Source organism: Anopheles nili, chromosome 3, assembly GCF_943737925.1.
Source record: "Anopheles nili chromosome 3, idAnoNiliSN_F5_01, whole genome shotgun sequence".
NCBI classification, from domain to species: Eukaryota; Metazoa; Arthropoda; class Insecta; order Diptera; family Culicidae; genus Anopheles; species Anopheles nili.
This window is the reverse complement of record NC_071292.1, coordinates 9,194,188-9,220,341: the sequence shown is the minus strand read 5'-3', so window position 1 is coordinate 9,220,341 and position 26,154 is coordinate 9,194,188. Positions and strand designations below refer to the sequence as shown.

Below are 26,154 nucleotides of genomic sequence, written 5' to 3'. Positions count from 1 at the left end.
CTAAATGTAGACAAAGTTACCAACACCCTTCGACGGATCGGTGTTGACCATCTCCTTCATGAGGTTGCCAGTGCGTTGGCCACTCTCGGGTGGTTCCGCGAGTGATGTGCGTTTCCCGACAAGCGTGCCTCGTACATCGGCTAGCTTCTGGTCAAGCCGAAGCGCAGAAAAGGACTGGCTGACGGAGCGAATCTCACGGATGTTGTACACCGGATTGTACGAGGGTGCGGCCAACGTTGAAGCTGGCAACAACGAGGGTCTCCCAAGAGCTGCCAACATGCTGGAGGATTTAGCTGGCCGAGGTGGAGGTTGCTGATGTTGGGCACTGTTTTTGCACTTCACTTCCGGTGGTGGTGCTGGTGCGGCCGTAACCTGATGACGTAGAGTCAAAAGTGGTACGCCATCGACTTCGTCCGAGCCGAGGGACTTCGCGTCTGGCTCCTCGAAGGAAGAATCCGACGAGAGCGAGGAAAACGAGCAGGAAGACGACGAGGACGATGATGAGGACGATGATTCAGCGGAGTCACTCGAGGTGATCGAATCGTCCAACGAGGCACGTTCTGTCAATCGCAGACTCTTCGCTTCAGCCACCGGTAGGTCGTTCAGTGAGCTCAACCCATCCACGATGTCCGAGATGAAGGTGTTGGTCGGTGTGGCTGGTGACGCTCCAAGCGAAAAGCTTCCCGAATGCAGCGACAATCGGTGATGATGGTGATGATGGTGATGATGGTGCAATTGAACACCTGCCACCGGGACACCAGGAGCACTCGAATCGAGCGAAGCGTTCAGGATAAAGTGTTTCGATTCGGCGATGGTTGCAAGCAACTGCCGACGTCGGGGATAGTTCGGATTACGACGCACCAGAAAGTGCATCAGTTCACCTTTCTGCTGACGCTGGAGCTGCGTCTTGAGTGGGAGATCATCCGGATGGAGCTTGCGTTGGTATTCCTGACCCGGACACACCTCATACAGCGAGAATTGCTCGACGGGTTCGATGGAGTTGTAGCAGGAGAGAAGCAGCGACAACAGTTCGTCAGAGGTCGTCTCTTCTGAGATGAGCAACGATTTGTACTGGGAGTTGGGTTGGAGGGCTGACGTGTGGACCCGTATCAGACCACCGGGTTTCTGCTGCAGACAGAACCTGTGCAAAAAGACGAACCAAAATAGGGGAATTTAGTCATAAGCAGATGACGAGAGAGCTGAGTGAGATGCCTTACCTGGAGTCACCTTTCGGGTGGCATGCTTGTAGAAGCGCAGGTCGCGCTTCATCGTCCAGTTCCAGCACCGATTTAACGCCTGGTCGACGTACGGTGACCTCCATTGTGAGGTAGAACAATCGTGGGTCCCGATGGCGCATCTTGCATCTGGAGGAAAAGAACAGAACGGCATGGTTAAGCAACGTGTAATGTGTGATCAACCAATTGCAGGATAATGAATCAATTGATCCTCACCTTCGAAGGACCTGCTGCACGACGCTCTTGCTCGTGGCGTCGTACGAGATGCCGAGCGTTTTGTACTCGATGTCCTGACGCAGGCATGCCGTGTAGATTTTGATTGTCGTCTGAGGGTTAAAAAAAAGAGTGGACATAAAGAAACCGATTATTGAGCTAATCAATTTTAAGAAACAGAGAGAGACTAAATAGAGCGTGCTTCTAAATAAAACCACCCCCGAAAGGTTATTTTGGGATGATCGAGAAACTGGATCCTAAACAAGAAAACAACCGAAGCCACATTAATCCCGATACGGATCCCGTTTCAGCTTGGGAAGGACTCCAAACAAACAGCCAAACCGGATCACGATAAAGTTCATGCGGAACGCGGCCTTAACGAACGGGGGCCACGCTCGATGTTCCGGAAATCGACCGAACAAATCGAAAAGGACGAACCCTCGGACCCAGGGACGGATCAAAGCGGCGTCCGAGAGCGAAAGGCGAACGGCGGAGGTTTTGGTTCTAATTTTTGTCCACCGGGAATAAAATCCCTGCGGGGCCTTCGTTAGGAGGGCTTTTCACTCGGTTTTCCCAGGAAAAATGGTTTAACCCGTTCGCTGCCAGCGGTCGTAATGAATCGTTACCGGCAGGGTCACTAGCGAAGGGTCACCCTAGTCTCGAGCAGATAGTAAATCAGCATCAAGCTTTTGGTTCGCAAAATCCGCTTCTTAAATTTCACTTTCATAGTCCCGCATCGGCAACCGGCCAGCCTAAAAGCCTTTGCATTATTAAACCCCAAAAATCGTAGGGGAATCGTCGAGTGAAAGTTAGCACACACATTCTAATGATATCCTTTACGGAACTCCGAGGCTTCCCAACGGTAGGCCCGGCTTCCACGTTTATCACACACTCAACCACAAACAAACGAACGACTCCCAAGTGAAATCGACCGTTCGTGATGGCGTGTTTACCCCCACAGTCCGGGTGAACATGATAAGACCACGCGCAGCATAGCACCTTCTCGGTGAGCCACCGATGATCGCTACACGATGGCACGTTTTTCCCGGGCTCAGGCCAGAGAAAGCGCGGGAAAACACCCCCCTTTAATGCGAGCTTTTTTTCTCCGGCTACGAGGCGCTTTTGTTTTTGGGCGTTTGGAGCTCCCGGTGTGCGCTCGGCATGTTTTGCAAGGCGGGAAACTGCTGGATTTTCCCACCATCAAATCACCGGCAAGACGAGCGCAATTCAGTAATTTATTGTCGCAATAAGTGCGCACCTTCCTCCCGATCGCATTCCGTTGGCTTGAGAAGCACTCGTGTGCGTTAAACAATGCGCTCGTGATGCGCCAACCCCCGGTGGCATCGGGAAAAATGAACCGGCTGGGAAACGCTCGCCGATCTTAATTAGACGAAATTTCTCCCCTCGCGATCGCAATCGCAATTGCACGCGTGCGAGAAGATGGCAAAAGGGCGAGCGTGAGAGAGCGCGTAAGAGAGAGCGAGAGAACACGTTGAGTGCGTGACGAGTGCATCGAGACGTGCACCCACGGGTGACATCGGCACGCGGCACTTTCACCCTCCTGAAGGGCAAGCAAGGATGGCACAAAAGGCCACTACCCTTTCGTTGGTCGAGCTCGGGGCCCAAGGCGTCTGTTTCGCGTGAAATCAAGTCAAATGGCCATCATGAAAAGTGCCCTTTACCGAGCTCGTTAGCAGGGCACAGTACAGCACAAGGGGGTCGCTTAAATTGTCGGCTCGATGTCGAGCTCGTCAATTAGACCACCATCTCGGAGTACGCTTCCTGGAAACAGGATCCTCGGAAACATTCCGCCAGCACAAACACCGCACCAATGCAAATAACCATCCTAACCTCATAGGCGCCCAATCAAAGGCCTATGGCTTAAAGGACATAAAAAAGCTCCCCCACCGAATGACACGCTCGGAAAATGGAGCCTTTTCAGGGTGGCCTTCAAACTCATCCTCACCTGACGTGCTGACAGCTCAAACATTTTGCGCATTTTGTGCTTCCAACAGGCACGAGAGAGAAAAGAAAAACAGAAATAAGGAACCCTCTCAACGCGTCGGTGAAAACGAACCCACAACAAAAGAGTGCGTCTCCTATTTTGTGCTGTGTGCTTATTTTTTTCATCTTCTTTTTTTCCTTCCACCAGGACGCGCATAACGCGTCACGCATCCTTTTCGATTTAATTTCCATTTTCCGAGCCGGCGGGCTCGCGGTTTCATCTTTCGGTGAGTGCCGCGGTTTCGGCGGAAAAGACGATTGTTGGGGCCCATATTTTTCCCGCCCCAAAGCTTGTGAAAACGAGCGAATGAAAAGTGATTGAATCACGCATCGGCGCGGGTGAGCGCCCCATTTTGGCAAGCGTGTCAGGGTCTGCCGGTGCTCAGCCCCAGACACGTTACGCCCCCTCATAGATAACCTCTCGTACAAGGTGGTTTGCGCTTTTGAACGAGTGTTTCGCGGTATGCGTCAGCTTTAACACTTGCGTGGAAAACACCTCACCAGCCAGCTGGAGTAAAATGTTTCGATAACCAATAAGCGAGGATGGGGAACTGAGCGAACGCGGGATCGGAGTGATAAAATTGTCACCCAAATATAGCACCCGGCGAAGGTCGAGTGATCGTAAAGTTTAAGTTTTCCATTGGCAAGCGCACGAAAAGCGCCACCGAGGTTCGTTGTCGTTCGATTTAATCCCCCTTTGGTGGCACCGGAAGGGCGCCATAAAGGGCCGCTCGGGTTCCAACAGTTGGTCCTTATCGCGGGTGTAGCATTCACGACAGTTTGCCGGGAAAAAGCCACACGCAGGTCCCAGGATCCCATTTTCCGGCTCGTAACATTTAAGGGGACGGCTATTGTTTCTAATGTAAACCTACCACCTTTGCTGGTTGGTATTGACAAATGTTCCACCCGATCCTGACTGGTTTTTCATGCGCCACACTGCGACAGGTGGCCGTAAATTGTGAACTCGACAACTTGCGCCAACGCACCCCGGGAAAGCCTCTCCAAGTCTGATCGAGTTCGATCTTCAGCTTCTGTGCCGTCGTTTCGTCTGTGCTAGGTGGAGCTATTAATTTACGCCACCCAGCCCGTTGCTGATTTATATCCTAGACGCCCGTGAACAACTTTTTAACGGTTCTGGTTCATCTTCGTCACCGGTCGGGCGAAACGGAGCGTTTTTTTTTCTTGCTGAAGGACGTGCAGTTTTTTTCCCCCACCAGCAAATGGCAACCGTCAAAACATGAAATCCCGTTTAAATCGGGGAGTTCAAGGTTTGCGCAAGGAAAAAGCTTCGTAAAACGAGGAAAAAATCACGCCCTTCGCACTCGCGCGTTAAACTTTCCAAAACGCCTCTCAGTTGCACCAGCAAAAAGGACGTCCGAGTCGAAACGCGTGTCGGAAAAAGAGTAAAATTAAACGAATGAAAAAGAAAGATGAAACGACTCGACTGCCGCTCGATTTTCGGTGCATTTTCCAACCCCCTCCTCGTTGGGAGCGTGGGCTCAGCCGGCTAGAAATGAAATACTTTCCTGATTATTTATTTGGTGATTGTTTTTGAGTTTCGGTTTCCTGCTGGGGCTTTCCTTTTTTTTTGGCGCTTCCCTTTCCCACTGTTGTTATTTTACTGTTGGCCACCTAGCTTCGGGAGCACGGGGAGATAAATATACCCGGGCGCGGTGTTTGTTATCAAACAGCAATTTATTTGGAAGCATTCTTCTTCACGTTTTACTCCCCGTTTCGCTTTTCGGCATGGTTCTTTTGGTGCGCCAGTAATCTTTGCTTTATTTTGCCACCATCGGTTACGGTGGTATCAAATTTGCCAGCAGTGGCTTCTTTTATTTTATTTTATGTGTTTTTTTCCAGTCAAGAGGCGTTTCCATCATCAATCCGTGTTTATTTGGTTTCATTTTCCATCCATCCCGACCACGGCGTTCAGGTGCTTCACGGCATGATACACACACGCGAAAAAGGAACCAATTCCCAAGGGGTACGCAGCGAAAGCACTCCATCTCGTCTTACCCCATCGCAGTAGCCGTTGGTTTTGCAGGCGCCATGTTTTTTTTGTGCGTTGTTTCGCCACAATTCGCGACTCGCATCCAAGCAAGCACACGTTCATTATCGGACAAAGGGACACCCATCCAAGGAAGCAGTGACGACGACGACGTCGACGACAACCGTTGGCGACAACAATGGGCCTTTAGAGACGGCCGTTGTCGTTCGTCTCTTGCCACGGGGAGTTAAAAAATAATACAAATATTTTTATTTATTTTTTTTTCGGTCACTCTAAACTCACGCACGGCCCACGGTGGTGTTTAATTTTCCCGTCTCCATATGGCTTTCTTTTGCCCCAAGGTGTGTGGCGTTTTGGGGAGGAGGTTTGTGGAAGAATTCACCGCGCTTCGGGTGATAGTGAGAGTGGCAAATGGCGGATGCGAGAAGAGAAAACAACGCTGATTTCCGGCCGCTGGGTGGGGTGTGGAAAAGGAAAGAAATAAAAGCTCACAAACTGGCGCACACACACACACACGTGCACGCGTTCGCCCAATCTCAAGCCAAAATTAATGAGCTCCGGTGGCCATATTTTCGAATGCCATTCGGCATATTTCCGAACGGCCCGAACCGATTGAAAATTGAATCGAGAAAAACAAACCCTCCTCCACCACCTCCCCCACAACACACCGGCGGAAATGAAACAGGTCTACAAGTGGAGCTTTGTGTGGAATGCAAAAAAGCACATTTCCGAGGCGCTCATTTAAATGAGATGGTTCGTCGCAGTCGTGGACTGTTTGGACGGCTTCCACCTTTCGAACGAGCGCCAAGGGGCACCAAACCCGAGCTTTTCTACTTCCATTAAGTAGTTAAAGGTCAGCAAGGATGGCTTGAAAACGAGGGTGGCAAAAAAAGCCCCTTAAAAAGGACCTTAACCGCAGGCGTTCGGTCTTTGGCGGTCTAAAACCGTCTGAGTCCTTCCAAAAACCCCGTGCGAAAGTGAGTTTTATGTAAGTGCGTCCTATTAATCAACCGCTGTAAAGAAACACACCAGCAACTCGCTCTCTTAGCGAAACCCCCACGGGCAATTCACCCAATTCACACCAAAAATGGATTGAAAGGCTCTTGCTTTCAACCCCCAGCCCAACCCAAAGGCTGGCGAGTCGCATTATGGTTCTCCGCAACGCACCAGCCGCTTACCGAAACTCCTGGCGAAACTAGTTCTGAACGAACTTTGGCAAACTTTCACCCGGTACGGTGCGGTTAACCGACGGCGTTAAATCGTTTTGTACGGTTTAATTAGGAAAATACGACTGCACTGGCCACCTCGAAACCCCAAGCATCGGACAGCAAAAAAAAAGAACGCATTAAGGGTGAGGAAAAAATTGGCCCTAAAATTACCGACCGAACAGCACCGGGTGTTTCGTGGTGGTGTGAGTCGGTTCTAGATTTCTTTTGTTCTTTTTTTTTATGTTTTGGACGGCAACGAGCAACCACTTCTAGGCAGGATGTGTACCTAGCAAATCGGTGATTAAAATAGTTGTCTAATGAATTTGTGGTCCTTTTACCCATGGTTCCGTTGATATGGTACCGCCGTCTCTAATTAAAGCCCAAATTGAAGGCAATCGTCCGGTTTATCTCGAGCTCTCGAACAAGAATCGGGAGTGTTAGACGGGAAAAAAAAACTAGTACCCAGTGTGTGCGAAATGTGTCCGTCGAAAGCATTTCGGGTACGTAGAAACATCCGACAGTCCGAAATTTCTACCACCTCCATTTTGCAAGTGCTTTCGTGTGAGAAAACGGGAAAATAATGAACCCCAAATAATGTCCGCCTACACCACTGACCGCCGGTAGCCGGCCCAAGCCGGCGTATCCTTTTCCGTTGCGGTGGCGAACAATTGCTGTTTGTGTGTGGCTCGAGTAGGCCCCACTGGTTTTTATTGTTTCCTTTTACTTCCTCTTTTGTTCCACGGCCTGCCGAAAAATGAGCCACAGACTGGTCGGGTCTGTTGGGCGTCTGAGCCGGTGTCCTTGTTGGAGAAATAAGAACGAAGCTCAGGACGAAGCTGTTGAATGTTATTGCTGGCAGCAAGCGGCCACTCGAGAGTGGACAAGTGAAAGTCCAGCTCGTGCCGGGGCGTTGTGGGTGTTTTGATGCCCACGCAGGATACTCTTCACGGACCGGTTCATGGCAGCCTTTCCGTGGGGAAGATGTTAAACGTATTAAATAATTCCTGCCCCAAAGAATGCAAGGACGAGAACGAGACAAGCAGCAACAGACGATGGCGCTGCTTGTTGGGTTTTCCTTTTGAAACCATCCATCGCCCCAGGAGTTCACGCCCCATACGGTCTGGTTTCGAGTTACAAAGATGACCAACACCGAGAGAGAAAGAACTCAAATAGCCTTCTTCAAACTCGAGCGACCGATCAATCGTTTAGCGCCGAAGGGAAATGGAGTGGAATGTTTGCCCACCGGAAGCAGCTGATTTGGTCTTTTTCCCTCCATCCGATCGAGGCGTTTGATCAAAGCCCCGTGAACCGCGCAAACGATCGCGAGCGCTTTTGGGATCTTCTTGCCCTCGAGCTGCTTCGTGCGTGGTTCATCTCGAGATGGTGAGGTGCCGCGCTCGAATCAATTTCCTGACCAACCCGAAGCCCTTAAAAAGAAACGCTTGGAAAAGAGAGAGAGAGCGAGAGAGTGAGAAAGAAATCCCAATCTAACGCTGATCGGACGCACGGAAAATCGAACGAAAACACACTCACACTCAACTCCAGCCCTTGGGGGCATGATCGTGCGAGATTGAACCTGCGGGAAAACTTTCATTCTCCAAAAGCACTCCCAGCCCGTTGGTGGTGACATTTGCTGCCAAATCGAGCTGTGGATTTTGTCGTTTCTAACCGACTGGGTGTCGATGGAACGCAACGGGTGATTTCCCCATTTCGTTCTGTTACAACTTCAAACCCTCAACCGGAACCGAAGTGTTCCGCTCCGGTTCGCGGAAGGATTCGCTACAAAACGGAAGCGCACCCGCATCCGAGTTGTGTGCTCACGGCAGAGAATTTAATTAAACGCCACCGTGGTAACCGTTCGCTGGAAAACGCCATCACCACGGGGGAAGAAGGTTTGTGCCGTATTATGAGCAAACGCGCCAAGAATCGGGGCACCCTGGCGTGCTGGAATCGTGGCTCGGAGAACACCACACCGCGCACACCGAATGGCGCCACGTTCTGCTGATGCACTTTCGGGTGGTTACGCGCACACGTGAGTGGGTGTATGTTTCGCGGAAAATCTGCACCCAACCGATGCAGCAATTATGAACCGCATGTCGGCCCAGCCGCCTCTCGTTCGATGGCGTTGGGAGAAAATGTTTAGAAACACAATCAACGGTGGCGTTCCGTGGTGCGTTTGGAGGTGGGAAAACTCTACCCTCCAAGAGCTCTCTCTCTCTCTTTCTCTCTTCTACTCGTTCTTTCGTTTTCCCTCCCCGTGATGACGTAGCATAAAATTCCTCCCGTTTCTTTTCCACGGCGCCAACCAGCGAGACAATGCTTCATTAAAATGAAGATGATTTGCTAACCACCCAAGGTGCGCCGAGTCAGTCGAGGGTTTTGTTGTGTGTAAAAGTGCTCAGTGTGGTGGGGGTGGGTACATGTTGTAAAGAATTTTCCAACCTCTCGTCCACCTCTCACAGGGGTGTAGCAACACGGCGACCCACGTAATGACAATAATTATCCCGTTTTCGCGCACGAAGAAATCACCGAAAAACATCCTCACTCCAAGGGGCAGCTTTTCATCAGCACTCCACTCCACTCCCCAGGACGGTGTGGGGGAGTGAGAAGCGGAAAATTTGGTGTCGAACCACTTTATCTTAATGAGCACTTCATCATCATCAGCCGGTGGTGGTGGGTCCACAAGCCTTATTGGACGATTGGCACGCAAGGAAAGAACGTCTCGCAGCAGGTGGAAAACGGTTGGAAAATCACCACCAAAGCTCACCAAAACGCCCCACAAACTGCACGTGGTGTGCCACAAATCAGTGGAGCCATTGTCGTTGGCACCAGGATGGCGCAATTAGACCGGTACTTCTGACAGGTGGTGACTTTCGGGCCACCAAAAATCTCCTTCGACCGCTTGGAAGGGATGGAAATTGAGTTTAATTGAATCCACCCTTAGGAAGGGGGTTGTGGTCTCTTACCTGGGGGATGGTCTCGTTGAGACTCGAGTAGCTGGAGGCTCGCGAGTGGCTGCGCAGCTGGTCACCGGGTGGTTCCGGGCTACCGCACAAGGACGACGCGCAGGACGTGGACGAACGCATCGAGAGCGAATCCGCTCGGCTGCGCATCGGCGAGATCTGCACGTGTTTCAGCATCTGCGAATGAAATGGGGTAAAAAAAACGGGCCCGATGGCCGGATTAGAACTGGGCTCGAACTGGGACGCACTCGGTCTCGGTAATGATGGATAATTTTCGCTCCCGTGAGTCTCCGCCCCAGGGCCACCAGGATCCCAGGTGCACGCAAGAACCGGACACAGCTGCGCGCGAGTCTCGAGTTAATTGATCAATTATCGGAGCGTCACCGAGTGATCGGGGGGATGCTTTTTTTTTGCGCACGATCAAGACCCCGTTCATTCACCGTTTAGCCCGGTTTGGATGTAGCGTACGGCAAACGATCCCGTTGCTCCTTCAGGAGGTCCGTTCTTTGGTGCTGACTGGCTAGCGTAACCGCGAAGACGTTACGCAAGCGATCGTTCAATCGATCGGGCGATCGATCGCGCCATTAAAGGGACGCACGTCGATCGTCACTGCGGTGGAACTCGAAACGAATCGAATCTCTCGGGAACGGCACTACGATTCTCACCCAAAGCGATATCGTCAGCGTCATCCGTCACCGTGGTGGGTCTCGCTGATGTTTGGACCCATCTCGAATAGAAAAGACACTTCCTATCTTGCCGGAACAGGGTTGCGCAACGTCCCATTACGTGACGATTTACGTTAATTAAAATGCTTTGGCTGGCGTCGCCCGGTGATCGAGCGACAACCACATTAGACAAGCACACCCCCGAATGTGATCGGTGACAATGGATTCGTTGGGTTGATGCTGTGGCTTTCATCACATACGCGCCTTCAAGCGCCGGAAGAAATACACAGCAAAAAGGAATCCAAGAGGAAACAGAGAACAACGTACGCACGCGAAGACGCACAGGAAGGAATAGAGCGATAATACAACATGAACGCTGAACATTCACGACGATCTCCTCGCGCCTTAGACGGAGATGATCCTCTCCGGTGGTTTCCAAAAACGACCTTAGAAAGAATGTCGATCTCCGGCGACTCCTAAGCCTCCATCTCTGCTCATCCCCAAATCACTGGAATCCTCATTAGGCCTCGACGTGTGGACACACGCAAGAAGAAACCACGATCACGGGAAATGATCCCGTTGCGTCTGGCGTTCATCCCACCGTCCGTCCGATCGGACCCTTCGCATGGTTACGACATTCTTGGGCGAGTCTCGCAGACGGGGAGCTTCTAAGCGCATTCCTTACCAGCGGCCTGGTTTTCGGTTTCCTCTCGGCGTTTCGCTTCTCACTCGTCACTCGATCTAATCCGGTTTCCATCGAGCTTTCCCGGGCACCCGGGCGAGTCTCGTTAGTGGCGCATCTCGTGACGATGAACCCGATCGAGATAAAGCGGAAATTTTGGGACCCAGAGTTTTGAACCGATTTGCGAACGGATATCGGGGTTTGAGTTTCCCGATTTCCGGGGAACCGTGAGATGGACACCGTGTGTCGTGATAGGCTAGCCTATTTTTGACCCTACAGAAGCATTCGAGCGATGAGTTGTTCGACCTTTGATTGAGCAGAAGGTTGCATGAGCCCTTCGCAAAGTGCGTCAGCTATCGGAACTGGTTTCAATTTCTTTACTGTGGTTCAAAATCCTTCCGAGAACCCCATCCAAGTGTCGTCCGGTTCCGGGGTCAGTTTGAAACCGCCACCACTTCCCGTTCACCGAAACTTCTGGTGATCCCGACTGGGGAGGTTCAACCTACGACGAATTCCCCAATATGCAAATACGCGTGCGGTGAATGCCGCTCCCAAACGCAGGCCAGGAAGCGACAACAGAAAACCCAAAGCCACAATCTGGCCTCCAAGGCTGCGGTCAGGGATCTGGTTGCCCACCACCCCAAAAACCGGCAGGGATTGGCAAAAGCAACCTCGCATTGGTTCGCTTTTCCCACACTCCTGGGATTGGGGCGGGCGGAAAATCGTGAAATTAAACCTCGCTTCTTTTTTCCCCGATAGAACACCGGATGCGTTATCGGTTGATTAACGATGAGGCACCGCGTGGGCTCCGAGAGCGGGATGGCAATGCCAATGGCAAATGTTATATCCCTGCGACGGTGCCGGACCTCGAAGCATAATGATTGGAATCCGGAACGAAACGGCAGGAAGCCCTACGCCCCGCTCGGTCATGGGAACGACGTCGTCGAACGCCGCTGTCGGCTCGGAGAATCGATTTGTGGGGAAATTTCGGCGCGTTACGATCGTACGTTTGGTGTTTCGGAGAAAATCCTACTCCCTGTGCGAGAATCGCCACCGAACACGACCGATGTAGCATCTCACTTAATTAAATTAATTTACGGTCATTCCACGAGCGAGCCCTTGAGCGAATGTGCTGCGCCCGGGGTTCGCTGGGTTGTGTATTTTACGAATAGAATACAATTCGAAGATGTAGCTCTGGTTGCTTTTTTTGGAGTTCTTTCTTCATTTTTAAGCCCCCATCTCACGCGCGCTGGCTCTCTAGTATCTTGTTAAGGGGGTAATAATTATTCATTCAACGTTCTTTCCGAGCCTTCATGTGGCCCTTTCATCTCTCTCTCTCTCTTTGTGTCTCTCAATCGTTCCCTTTTGTTTTCCCTTCTTGTGAAGCCCAATCGTGTGAAGAAGCCACTCGGTTCTTTAGTTCTATCGCGACTGCTGTCATCGTTTCCACCGGCAAGCGGCTCTAGAACGCGTGCTCAAGAGCCACTACAGCCACTGTCGGGAGCTTCTTCAGCTCGAGAAGAGAGCAAAAACTAACGACCACTGCAGTGAGCGTTCCTTTGCCTATTCGAGTTTTATTCCTGGCTCAGTCATAAAAAGGACTTGCCGGTTAAAATGAGCTATTTAGGGGAGAAAAATTAGTACGCGGCTTGTGTTAGCTTCAGGGGCTCAAACCAAAGCATGGTTACAACATTTTTTTCACAATTAATCTCGTGCCATGATCCGGTCAGTGTAGGAATGGAATGCGCCATTCTGCTGTCGCAAATAAACGCCTGTCGTCGTCAGACAGGTGTACGCGTTATTCTGCGTGAGTGCCCGAAATCCTTTCAGCTTCTTTTCCGTCACGTTTTCCCCGTGGAACGCCAGCCGTGGAACGTGAAATCGAAACTGACACTTTCGCTGACACCGTACAAAAAAGGCTCGCGCACCGTCGTGTTGACCGGTCGGGAAATCGGATTCGCGTCGTTTTGCGTGGCATTGAGCTAACGCAACAACGGTAGCAGCGACACAAGAGAAAAAACAGATTCAACCTCCCTGTTCGGTTGTCATCTCGCCACCTGCCTAGAATGCATTTTATTTTCACAACTGACCGCGTCATTTAGCAAACGCCATAGCTTTGCAATGCTTCGCTGTACGAAGTTGCGACGCGAAAAAGCGCGCACTTTGGAGTTTTTTAAGCTGGTTATGGTGTCTCTTTTTTCCCTCCACTATTTCAGAACAATCCCGCAGACAATGCATATTTTCACAACTGAAGCTGTACTATTTTTACGGATATTTCTTTTTTTTTTGTTTTGTTTTTGTCCGTCTTTGCCTGGCTTCCTTTCCCGTTCGGTGGAGTTCTCATCGCTCGTACAATGGTGACAAAACAAAGCTCCGCTTAAACCACGAACGCACGCGAATATCTGCCCTGGGAACTACGGCCCACCGTCACATCTAGCTTTCGGATCGGCCGACGGAGCCCATTTTGCTTTGTTGCCGCGAGGGAGCTTTAAACTTATTTCGCGTTTATTAATATGGCATAGAACCCCCCCAGCTGGGGTGGGTTGAAGAAACAGCAACCGAAGAAGAAAAAAAAAACAACGAGATAAATGAAAATAGAAAAGGAGGCCACTGGTGCGCGCTTTTGAGGGAAGCGCTGGGAAAACCCTCAGTAGGCTTTGTCCGCTTGTGAGTGCGCGCGCGCGCGCGCGTGCACGAAAACCCACGCAATATCGTTGCTCGCACGCCACAATGGCCCTTGGTGAGCCTTCAGAACGAAGACACCGTGGCCGTTTCGTGAACAATCGGTAAGCTTCGATGTTGGGGCTCGCCCTCGAGCAAGTGTCACTCGCTGTCGTCGTCATCAACGTCTTCAAGAGGGCCAAAACCTTGGACACAGAAATGCACGCGAACCGCTCGTCAGGAAGCGGACACGATCGCCATTGTTCCGCCATCCCTCGTGGCTTTAATCGCGCGATCCACCTGCACGCCAACGGGGGTTGATTGCACCCGCTGCTGTATTTTTTTTTCCACTTCATTTTTCGGAGGTGCGTTTCCCACCGAGATGATGCAAACGGCAATGGGTAAATCACGCCGTCATCCGCTGAACGGCTCGGTTCCAGTTCCCAAGCGATCTTTACCTTCGCGCAGATAACCTCCCATCTCAGTAGGGGACGGGTGCCAGTTCACGGTGATGAATGGAAATTAGTGTACTCGGGCAATTTCCGAGCTCCCTCAAGTGCCCCAAGCGCCCTCCAATCTTTTGGCGCCGACCGGCAGCGCGCTACCGTTTCCTCATTAGTGCACCTCCCCAGGGGGTGGTTGGAAAAACACCCACCCTCCAAGGGGTGAGTATCAATTTCACGAGCTGGTTGAATTCACCCTCAGGGGCTGGTGAAAGTGAAACCAGAATCCATTTCCTCTGCAATCACCGATCGGTATTCCGTGGAGAGGTTCAAACACCTTATCTTCTGGCGTGTCCGTGCAGGTGTTGCATATTTATGCAATTACTCCCACCCAATGCACATGGTTTGCTCGTAAGCGCCGGTGCAACGGAAGTGCACGCTGGAAGCATTATTTCGTGCTCAAAATCCAGCAAATAAAGCACGTTTCGATCAAGAACCATTCGAGGTCTGAATCAGGCTAATAGAGCTGGTTTGAGTGAGTTCAACTTGTATATTGAGCGAGTTTTCCTTCGGGGTGGTTTTCCCACCGAAAAAAACGAAAGCACAATCGCAATCGGGCATCGCACAGAAAAGAGCTGCATTCAACTCAGCATCGTTTGGTGGCTAATTAAACATTGCGGTCGTCGTGGCAAAAGGAAGGCCAAAGGAAAGGAAAAGTGACCACCACCCACGACCTTCCAGCAGATGGCTAATGATGGATGCGCTGCCTCTCGTGAATGGCATCAAACGTACAATCGGGCTCGTCGCGACGCGGAAAATGATTCGCAAATGGTCACCCCTGCCAGACGGAGAGCATTTCTGCTGACGGTAACGTTCGCATAATGCTGCAGACTCCCTCGTTATGCTGCCCTCAACAGCTGCTACTCCGGAGGGAAGGAAGAAAAAGAACACACATTTCCAATTGATTCCTGATCGTGCTCTAATGGGACAGCTCTCTGCCCAGTCGTGGTAGGAAATATATCATCCCAAATACACAGACGCACACACCAAACGGAATAGAAATGCATACGGTCATGCACCGACGATGCACTTGCACTTCCTTGTGCTTGCACAGCTTCCCGGTGGGGGAGAAAATGCTTCGAGAAGATGCTTCCTTTTGTCCGTTACCCCGAACCGGTCAGCATTGGTTCTGGGTCACGTAATCTCAGGACTCAGGCCGCTTCCGGGAAGTGTGTCGAAGTTCCGCCATTTTTTCGGTCGAGTATAGGTCCAGCTTCTTGCCTACCTTCGCAAGAAAAGCACACAAGACGAAAAGGACGATGGAACAGCTCCGAGACACCGGTCGGTTCCGAAAGCGGATGTCCTTTACAAAGGACCCAAGCAAGAAGTAATAAAAAAACGATCCCAATTCCTCCCCAGGACACACAATGTTGGGTGCAGCGTTCATTCGTTTCGTGCTTCGTTTTTTTTAGCTTTATTATTCCCAAATCAATTTGTTTGCCCTGGCCCGGGCCGGTTTGAGGGCGGCTGAGAATAATTGCCATTGTATTGCGGGGATCCTAAAAAAGGGATTTGTCGTCGGAGGTGCAATGGTGGACAAATAATTGCCATCCGGACATAAGATTCGTGAGCGAGCGCCCGGAACCCATTAGTTTCGGAGCGCATTGTGACACGATGAAACGAAAATGTCCCCGAAAAATGCGACTCATCTGATCGTTTTTTTTCTGTGTATTCCCCCGTCGAACGGAAAGGATGGCCAATCAAGCGGGATGGTTGCCTTTGACCGCTTTAAGACCACGAACCGCGATCGATCGATACCGAAGCACACTTGATAAATCTCGCCCTAATGAGAAGCCGTCGCTTCATGGGGCCGGTTTCGAGGATGCATAACTCATGCGAACGCTAATCGTACTTGGCACCCCTCCGGGACCGGAAGCCGTTTAACCTACTTTTTCCGCCCCGAGAACTGCAGCGCTCGATCGCCCGATGAAGATCTCAACCACAACCGCGACGACGACGCCTTGCGTGCGTGCTAACTATCCCTCTGCATTATGCTGTGGGTCCGTTGCGCGAAAGAACCTCCCGATCTGGGGTGGAAGCATAAATTTACAAACCTGTTTCAATTCACCGACCCCCGGCTTGATCGGGCCGAGAGAGATAGAATTCCAGCGCACAGGTCCCGGTTCACGGTAGGCTCGTGTGGCGTCTTCGTGTGGCCTCTTTCTTTGCTTGTGACCTTGGGGTGCCCTCGCCAGGGCTCGAAATCTCTGCACTGCTCGATTGCAAACGGATGGCACCGATCGACGGCATCCGTTCCCGGGAGGCTTCACCGGAGTGCCGGTGTGTCGCGAAACAACCAGGGATTGTTCGTCAGCAACACCACAAACGACCACAACAAGAGCAAAAAAAAACAGGCACGCAAATCTCCTGCAATGACCCTTTCCTTTCGACACCGACTCACTCGCGCATCGTCAAACGCCAGTGTCATTTCCACTTCCAGTGGTCGCGCTTTTTCCGGTCGTTTCCACGCGCAGAACCATCCACCGGAAGCGCACCATCACGCGCAGATGACAACCTCCTTTTAGGAGAGCACGCGTGCGTTCTTTTGCTCGCCTTTTGCAAGAGCTAATTGGCCGCGTTATTTCCGATGCCCCATCCCGAAGGGCAGCTTCGTTTTTCCAGCCCTTTTTTTTTGCTTTTCGCGCCACCGACGGTGGAAATAACAGAGGCGGCTTGTCACTTTGGTCTCACATTTGATGGCGAGCTTTATGGTGCTGATTGTGCGCTGGAGTTGGTGGTGTTCCATTTCCCGGTTAGCAAAAGGGCTTAAGCGAAGGGAGTACGGTCACATTACGATCCCCCCGAGTTTCCGGGTCCGGATGGGCTTCCGTTCTTACGGCGTACGGCGTACGAGCCCTACCCACGTCAATCGCTCGGTTCACCGAGCTCATTTATCCGTCGACGCGGGTGCGCTTTCCCAGTGAAATTATGATTTCCTCGCCATAATTCTGTCTACATGGCTGTGTGTGCCTTCCCCCATTCCATCGTTCTTTCCGGAACGGGGGCTTCTGATGGGACGCGATTGTTTACAATTAAATTAACATAAAAATGTAACGTGCTCTTACAGACCGGTCCCCCGGAAACATTACACAGCCCGTTAACCCGCAGCACGCACGTACGCAAACGGAGTTTTTTTATTTCTATTTCGGCAAGTTCTCGTGCGCGCGTCCCCGGATGTGGCAATAGAACCCCTCTCGAGTGGGACCTCCGTAACCACCTCCAGGGAAACTGGACGCCGGGGGGTGGATTTATTGGAATTTATGAAAATGCACCCAACGTTGCAAAGGGCCCCGAAAAAGGGCTACCGAGGCGCCTCAAACCGCGTAGGGTCCCCCGAATCGCGCAGGGTGCCATTGTTTATGTTTACATCCCGTGCAGTGGGTGTTTCGGACGCCACCACCCACTCACCTCCCAAAAAGCGCATAATGTACTGCGCGCGAGAGGAAGTTGCGCACCGAACCCGGAGAGGAAGCGAATGGAACGAGCGCACGGAACAACAACGGCACCGGAAGCATCGCATTTTATGTCCGCAGCTAGGGCTCATTGTTGCGGCTCTGGGTACTCCCGCGCGTAAGAGGATCTGCGCTTGAAGGCGTACCGTGGCCTTCTCCCTTACGTGCGATCTATGCATAATGCACGGGGAGAGGTCTTCGAACTCCAGCCAAATTCGACTATTGACTGGGATTGGAATCGCGTGGTTCTAACATGGTTTACACTGGATTTGGATGGTGCATAGGAAGGAATTCCGAACAGTCAGTGACAGAACAACAACCTGCAAAACATACCTTTTAGGCCATCTTCAGAAGGACAGAAGGTGTAGCGCCCGGAAGTAGCTTCGCCAAACTTTTCCCTGACGAAAAACCGTGCTTAAGAGCAAAGCCCGGAATGCTATTTTAAATTGCATTCCATTGCACCCACGAAACATGCCGTATTCCATTTTTTCGGGCTGTTTTTATTCCCCTTTTTTATAGCAAAAGCTTTCTTGTTGGAAAGGCTTTAGCCACCCACCGAAGCCCTTCACCATGCCGGAAGTGACAGCTGGTGCAGGTTGCAAAGTGCAAGGTGCACCACCCGGGACGCAGGCACGCAAACACGCAAAAGAACAACGCATACAAGCGCGCTGTGAAATTCCCAGCGTTCCCAGGGAGGGTTCGAATACTCAAAGGGCGTCCGGTTTTAGGGGTTCTTGTTCGCTGTCACCGCGTCCGCCACGGAACCGTTCCAGTTGGCTGGGCTATGGACCCTTTTGAGGTCTGTTTGGCGAGTTTGAGTTAAGAAGGTGAAAATTGCACCACCCCAAGCCGATGGTGAGAGCTGAAATTAATGCACACCTGGTGGGAAAATGTTCGTTCGTCGTCGTGTTCAACAAGCCTCGCGAGTTCTATCATTCTTTCTTGCGCTGGTAGGAAGGAACCCATTCGGGATCTTTTTTCGCCTTACCATGTGGATTGGGTGCTCTGTTTAAAACCTGCCAGTGCCTTTCGGGCCGCAACTCTTAGCTGCTTAGGGAGCTGAACGATAAACAACGCCGGGTCAACAACAGCCACCAAACCGCATCCTGTCTTCGGAAGCGACGCCATGTTGCAACAGCCGCGAGGTCTGTGACGCGTCTGCCGCAGCACTGGCGGTTGTTTTCTTTCACCGCACCCATTCGCCCTTTATTTTGACCTCCCCCACAACCACTGGGCCGCATGGGTTTGCTGTTGTTGCAGGTTTTACTGCTCGCATCCTGCCGGGCGCGGTTGGGATTCGAGTTCATCGGTTCGCCGGCACGAAACACGAAACCAAAATCGAACGGTTCGGTATTTTATGCGAATTTAGCACACGGCAGCAACCATCGTCTTCTGCCGGCGGCCCCAACACCCACGGTAACCTGATACAACGCTCGCAGAGCGCACCCTTTCGGAAGAGAGTCCCCGGGAGCGTGCGCTTATGCAAACGCGCGGTGTGGTTGGAAAAAGAATCCGCTTCCCTTCGGTGACCGTTCGTTCCTAGAATGCAACCCCCAGCACTCACACAAAAACCCGGCTTTCGGAATGCAAACAAATCGCAAAGACGAGAAGTTGCAGAAGGAAAATACGATTGGCCGACGGAAAACCGTTGCGCAAACAATCATCACGCCAGCCAACCGGCCAGTGGCCGTTATGGCGATTGATTTGATTTATGACCTTCCATCGTGAGCCAAGCCAGAGGATTAGCCAGGCCAGCGCTTGGGCGAGGGAAGGCGCCCAAACCCACCCTCTTTTGCCACACCGAAATGAACGGCCAACCCACGGACGTGCTATGCAAATTCATGCTAAACATATGCGCACGCCACCATCGGCCAGTGCACCTTTTGCGCCGGTTCCCGGACGGATTGAATTGTTTTCTTAAGTAACTTCCACGCGTGACGGTGCGTGACGCTGTTCTGCTGCCGTTGGGTTGGATTGGGTGGGTGGGTGTATCAACACACACACACACACACGGGAGTGGCTCTGACAAACGCAAAACACGAGAAACCACCACAAAAGGGGGAGCTCTAGTGACGACGATTAAGATGTTTCGTCGTCGCGGTTTTAAGGCGTTGGAGAAAAGTGCCACCCCACTGTGGTGAGGTTTAATTGTGGAAATAAATTACCACTGGAGCCACGATTTGGAGGCCCTCCTTTTTTCCGAGTGGCCCTCATGGAACTTCGGGGGGGTGAAAGTAAGCTCCCTAACCAACGCTGTGAGTGTGTGCTTTTTTTTTGTTCATCTTTTCACATTTCGCCAAGCCCTAACTCGCCAAGGTGCCTTTGCGCCTTCTCACCACACAATCATCCCTCGTTCGGCGCTAATCAAACAATCGAATATGGCTGCTGCCGTGCGACCTTCGGCGCGGTGTAAGTGCCCATGATTGCGCACCCACTTTTCACTTTCCACCCGGACCAGTGCGGAAGGTTTTCGCCGAAACCAACCGATAAAAGCCGTCGGCGCTCGGTGGCGTCACGAATTCCATTCAAATTGCACCCGCTATTGTGGTTCTCCCGAAAAAAAGGCCCGGTGTTTGCTTTTGCCCTTCCTTCTGGGTTCCTTTTCTCTACCATTTTCGTTCGTCGCGCTCCGATTTTTCCGGAGCCGGAAAATGTGCGGAAAATGACATCGATCAACAACACGCCGGCGAGCAGTCGGCGTGGCGCCCTGGAATTATCGGTGCGTTGGGAAGCGAAAAAGGGGGCCACCATAAATGGTGTACCTTTTTTTACCGTCAAAACTTTCCTCGAGAGGAACTACTTATCGGAAATCGTTATCTGGTGAAGCAAAAACCCCATCAGCTGTCAATCAGTCAATCAACCGAGAGCACACTAATGGAGTTGGTTCATCGGCAACGATGCGTATGCTAAAGTGCGTTTCCATTTTCTGTCCGTCCTCGGTTCTTCCTCCCACACGATTCCTCCACCCACGCAGCTTCACGTGCAGCGCAGGAATTGTTCACACATCCTTCCGGGGTTTTCCGGGTTTGTCTTTCGCTTCCGTGCTTTGCGTGTGGCATACATACGGGCGTACGAAAGGAACACGATCACCGTGTCGAACCGAAAAGGTGCGAAGGACGGGAGGGCGCGGTTAATCTGGGACCCTCCTGGGAAAGGATTAAATTATAAATGTGCACCGGAACAGTGACAATGGGACGACGAAGGGCCACACCTCCACGTCCATTGGAGGCCCCTTTGGTAGGAATGCGGGCACCTTCGTCTCGGGTGCTCGGATGCTTCCAGCCGAGAAGGATCCGTTGGGTCGAGTTTCTCGTTGAAGGAACTGTCGAGTAGAGAGTTGGGTAGCTTCCTTTCGCGCTTTGGGAGGTCCCGGATGCTTCTCGCGAGTACGACATTGGCCGTAACCATGATGATGATGATGATGATGATGATGCCGGTGATGCTGATGATAGGGAGCATCTCCAAAGGGTGTCACATTCGGGTCATATAATGTGCTCGGAAACGGCCACACATACACACACACACACGTACACTTTCTCTCGTTCGCTCTCATGTGTGACCCGCAGAACGGAAGTCGCTCAAGTCCCTGCCAGCGCGCTGGGAAACCCACGATAAATGTGTCCGGGATTAAACCATTAGGCTTCCGGTGTGCGATACCTGGCCAGCATCATTCCCTCTTTCTCTTTCGCTACGTTTGTTTGCTCATGCTACGCTTCCTATGTTCCAGCATGCTCGTGATTCCGTCCATTTCCGGCACATTACCGTCCCACAAAATATGCGACGACGGGAACTCGCCTCCATGCAGCTCCATCTGTAACGCGCTGCTCTCGTTTGCAGTTTCCTTTTTTTACTGCTGTTTCGTTTGTTTTTTGTTACTGGCAAACGATTACTCGCCATGCGATTTTTCACCCTTTTTTCCCAACCACAAGTGAGGGATTTGCTGCAATTCTTCGAAGCACCCTCCGTAGCATAAATCACATCCTAAGCATTATGCATTATGCGAATGCAAAAGTGTGCGGAACGAACAAAAAAAAGGCACAAATACACACTCCCACACGTACGAGAACAGTCCTCACATGGCAGCTGCAGCCCGGGTAGCGCTATTGCATGGCTTTTAGATCTCGAGCCCGGTGATTAATGAGCACATTAATGAGACACACAAACACACGTTTATCCGACAAGTGCCCGGGTGTGCGTTGGTTAGATTATGCTGGAGTTTCCCTCTCGCAAAGCCTCCGAAAAAAACGTAGGCAGAAAAAAAGAATCAGCAAATGCCCTTAGCAGATGTAGCAGAAGGGGGAAAGTTTCCAACCTCGTGCTATTGTGTGGCGGAAAATAGCAGTGCTAAATTTATCGTTTTTTTCGGGCTAAAGGAAGAGACTCTCATGTGAAACGATCGCTCGGGAGGGAAATGGGACGAGAGGGACCATAAATCATCGCCACGTCAGCTCTAGAGCCGCTCCGGGCACTGATGATGGCGCTTCCGCCTGGTCCGAGGACGTCAAGATCGCGATCTAGCCCCCAGAAAAAAGAGCCATGAGTCTTAATAAAGGCGATCGCTTTCCCGCAAATGAATAGCCAGTCGCGATCGTCCGGGTGAATTGAGTGGGGTTGTGTAATTTCGCCAAAACGGGACGTTTTGGCTAGCTGCAGGTTCTTTGACCTCCAGATGGGACTCAACCTTCAGTGGAATATGGAGACGAACGCCCCAGACCGCGATCGCGATCATTAGAATAATTCCCCTTTGCACTCGGGTGGAAAATGCGCACTTTAAAAAGTAAAGGAAAAAAAACGTCGACGATCGCTGCTCTAATAATCCACCCCATCCATCCCGCGTCGGAAAGCTCGACCGTCCACCCGCGCGCACTTTTCCCGACCCACAGCGACCTCGCTCGATCCTGCGATCGCGCCCCACCATCATTATTATCGTCATCTTCATCGGCTTTCCACCGTGCTTCGCGATCATAATCAAGTGGAATTGTCCGCTTCCTTCGCGCGCCAGTTCTTACGTGCCTCTGGTCTCCCTTTAAGGCCCACCAGGCGCAACGAAACGAACCGACGGACGTGTTCTGGACGGCATTCCAGAAGCCGCGCACTGTGCACGTGTTGATTCGCTCTCTCATCGTGCGTGTGTGTGTGCGTGTGTGTGTATGCTGGTGACTTCCGCTGGCTCGCGGCTGGCTCGGGGAAAATAAAATAAAACCCCCCCTCGAGGCAGGGATGAGAAATACGGTACGATCGTAAACATGTTTAATATCAAAATTCTTCTCTCGACGCACGTTCTCTTGCTCTCTCTCTCTCTCTATCTCTCGGTCTCTTGCCCTTTCTGGCCCGAAACACCCTTAGGGGGGAATGGCCTATCTGCGGGGCCACCTCTTTCACACAAGGGGTTTTAATTTCGGGCGCTATCCGGGAGGAAACGAAATCGATAAATTTCTACTATCGATTCGATTGCGCCGGGAGGCCATGGGAGAAATTCCGACCCTGTTTCATCCCGGCCCTCGGGAGTGCACACACACACACACACGCACGCACACAGCTGTGTCACCCGGCCAAGCGCCCTTGAGGTGCTCCCAAATTCCTTCCCAACCGACAGCCAACGGCCGAATTTCGTCCCAAGGCGTCCCGAGGCGGCGATGATACGAAAATCCGTCCGTATAATAAACCCCGGGCAGGTCTGGGACCGAACCGACTGTCCGAATGGCTGAGAATGGTGGTTGACAGGAAGTTCCAATTTATAATTTACATTTCTACACTTCACTTCACGGCACGCACCCGTCCCCGTAGTCGCCTTTGGTGGCCGACTTTGGTGGCGTTCCGATGGCGCATTTCTTTGCCTTATTTTCCGGCATCGGTTGCTTCTTCCCGCGATGACCCGCGATCGAGCTCAAGCGGCTTTTGTTTAGCCGTGTTCATGCGGGATTCAAATGGCACAACCGATGAACTGGAACGAGGCTACTGAAGTGACTTTTCCGGAGTGCGTCTGAAGCACTTGCCCTGTGGCCCTTAGAATGCTCGATCATTAGGGCGAAATCGCGTCGGTCACGCTTGGCTTAGCTCTCCCGGAAGACACCGACGGCGTAGATCACCCATGATGAAGAACAAAAGCTCCCAGCACGGGTTCAAAGGCAAATTGAGCCATTTACGCCATTTCCTCCGATAATTCTCTGTGCCACTCATTATCGGCCCACCGACGCCAACGCTTTGGAACGTCAGTGCTTTTCCACAGGCGCAAGAAAAAATATGCACGTGCACAGAACCCCGAAAACTCGCTGCTTTCTCGCGCGCACGCATTGACCACTGGCGCTAGCACTAGCAGGGTGCGTTTTGGTTCCAGAACTCGCCGACCTCGGATGAATGGAAAAGTCATGCCACTTAAAGAGGAAAGGAATTTTTTAATAATTACCTTTGATTTTCTCCCAGGCCCAGGGAAGTGAAAAGAACACAACAGGGTGGAATACAACCGGAGGCCTGTGGTGATGAGCGGGAAAGCGGGAAGGGAAAAGCAAAAGCGTTCTCGAAGGTCCGAAGCGTCTCGGACCCGGAATTGGAATCGATAATTGAAGCGAGAACATTTGAAGCTAGAAACCTGGGCCCGAAAAATCCAATATATCAAACCACCGTGCCCGTGCCTTTTGTGGCCACTCTGCACCGGCCCGAACACATTCCACCGCACTCATTTCGGTCCATCAGCGGCAGCAACAGCATCATCATCATCATCACCATCATCATCAGCGCGAGGTTGAGAAGAAGCGCCAGGTCAGAAGTTGAAACAAATGACCGGAAAGCGGACCATCGAGCCGCCGGGCCAGTGATCGTTCTGATCCGAAACCTCGAAACTCGCTGATGCTTGCCATCGATCGAGCCAAGGCTCGAAACCTGGGGGATGTAAATTAGAGATCCCCCCGCTGGAAGATCGTTTAACCGGAGCCGCATTAGAGCACCGCGCGGAAGACGACCCAGGCCTCGGTGGAGTAATTGCCGGTGGAGTTTCGCGGGGCGCAATTTCGGCATTCCACTCCGAGAACCGATGGGCCGTTGTTCTGTGCGTGTGTGTGTGTTTTTTTTCTCATTTCCACAATGATCCGCAGCGCAGTTGCAAGGTCTTCGTGCGATCACCATCTAAGGGCCACCATCGTTTTCTCAAATCGAAGGTTGAAGGTCAACGGCGTCGATTGGGCGCGATTGCGTGCTTGCGTAAGCGATCGCGTAAGATCGTGCGTTCTGGGCTGCGGGTCGGTGTGCGACGGATGCGCACCACCTGGTTTGTGGTGGGGAAAAAAAGGGCGTAGATCAAAGGGCAACGCATCCGTCGGAGAGAAAGAAAGCGTTCATCGGTTCTTTGGGAGCTGCCACTCAACACCCACTACGGAACGAACGGGTTGCGTACCAATTAAGGAGACCATGGCTTTATTTACCGAAAATAACAGACCTAAGGGTGCGTTCCCGGGGGTGTCCATTTTCCACGCTACCTAGCGCTCGGAACACACATGATGCCTCCGAAATCCGATGCCGAAAAGCCCGTGTTTAAACAACGACGAGATCGAGCGAGATGGAGGGTCTGGGTTTTGGGCCGAATTCTTTGGCTTCAAAAAGTTCGGACCTCGCTTTACGCGCTCGTTTCGGGGGCTCGTATTCTGATTCTAGACCCGCTGGAGCATAATGCTCCGTAATTTATTCAATCAGCAAACTCGGGGGCTCGGTCCATGCCGGCTTCTCGCCACACCGTGTACAACATCGATTCCGACATGCTCCAGTAACGCCGAGTGGGAAGATCGAATGGGAGGAAGACAGAGATAGCGAAGAACAGAGAAAAAACAAAACAACCCTCAACATATCCCGAGATGGAGAGATTCATTTGTTTTACTGCGTGCCCTACGCCTTGGCCGCACGGACCTGAACTAGAGAGCGTTACATCCGGTGCGCGGTTTTTCCTTCTATTTTATTCTTTTTCTAATGAGATGCCAGAACACCCCTGACTTGGGTGTCAGGTGAACCGACCCCGTTGCGGTCGAGCCAGCGACCGCATTCTAACCTCGCCCCAGAGCTAGGTGGAATTCTGGCCCCTGCATAAATTACCCATAAATTACGCACCGACCTCCTCGGACACATTCCTGGCGTCTTTGCGTCGTTCGCGGTGCGTGGCCTGCGTGCAACCGCATTGTCTCAGTGGCGCGTGTGTCTCTGATTTCGTGCCGTTTTTTTGCTCGCTTGCTTGCTTGCTTTTCCATCCGGTCCAACGAACTTGACGCCTGTTGCCGAAAAATACGTACACCTTGTAACACTCAACGCTCCCGAGGATGAGCGGAAGGAAAACTACTAAAAATTCCATCACAAAACCGCACCCCAGCTGCGATCTTCCGATAGAGGGCCTCTGTTGCACCGATCGTTGCGAGATGTCGTCATCTCGCACGTGAAACGTCCTCTCACCGGTCGATAAATAGTCGAATGATTCAGCTTCCGCGCTTCCCTGAGAGGGATGCAGAAAAAAAAACAGATATGCCGCCAAGCAACAATGACTCACCTTGGATGGGTCTCGAGAGGGCTGATGACGGCTTAA

At 51.8% G+C, this 26,154-nt stretch overlaps 1 protein-coding gene across 1 annotated transcript; it reads right to left on the bottom strand.

Moving 5' to 3' along the window:
- On the bottom strand, positions 1 to 26,154 carry LOC128726196 (uncharacterized). The gene is made up of 5 exons (XM_053819989.1): positions 26,119 to 26,154; positions 9,635 to 9,808; positions 1,452 to 1,561; positions 1,218 to 1,364; positions 1 to 1,141 (listed from the first exon to the last, which is right to left on the bottom strand). The coding sequence occupies exons 2-5, from the start codon at positions 9,806 to 9,808 to the stop codon at positions 1 to 3; spliced, it is 1,572 nt and encodes a 523-aa protein (XP_053675964.1). The 5' UTR covers positions 26,119 to 26,154.

What these genes read in the sequence shown, in the direction of transcription:
- LOC128726196 (XM_053819989.1), bottom strand. Translation starts at nt 9,808, where the DNA reads ATGCTGAAACACGTGCAGATCTCGCCGATGCGCAGCCGAGCGGATTCG. An exon ending in TCAACGAGACCATCCCCCAG is followed by an intron (nt 1,562 to 9,634) that starts GTAAGAGACCAC and finishes TTTAACCCTCAG; the next exon opens with ACGACAATCAAAATCTACAC. An exon ending in CACCCGAAAGGTGACTCCAG is followed by an intron (nt 1,142 to 1,217) that starts GTAAGGCATCTC and finishes CTTTTTGCACAG; the next exon opens with GTTCTGTCTGCAGCAGAAAC.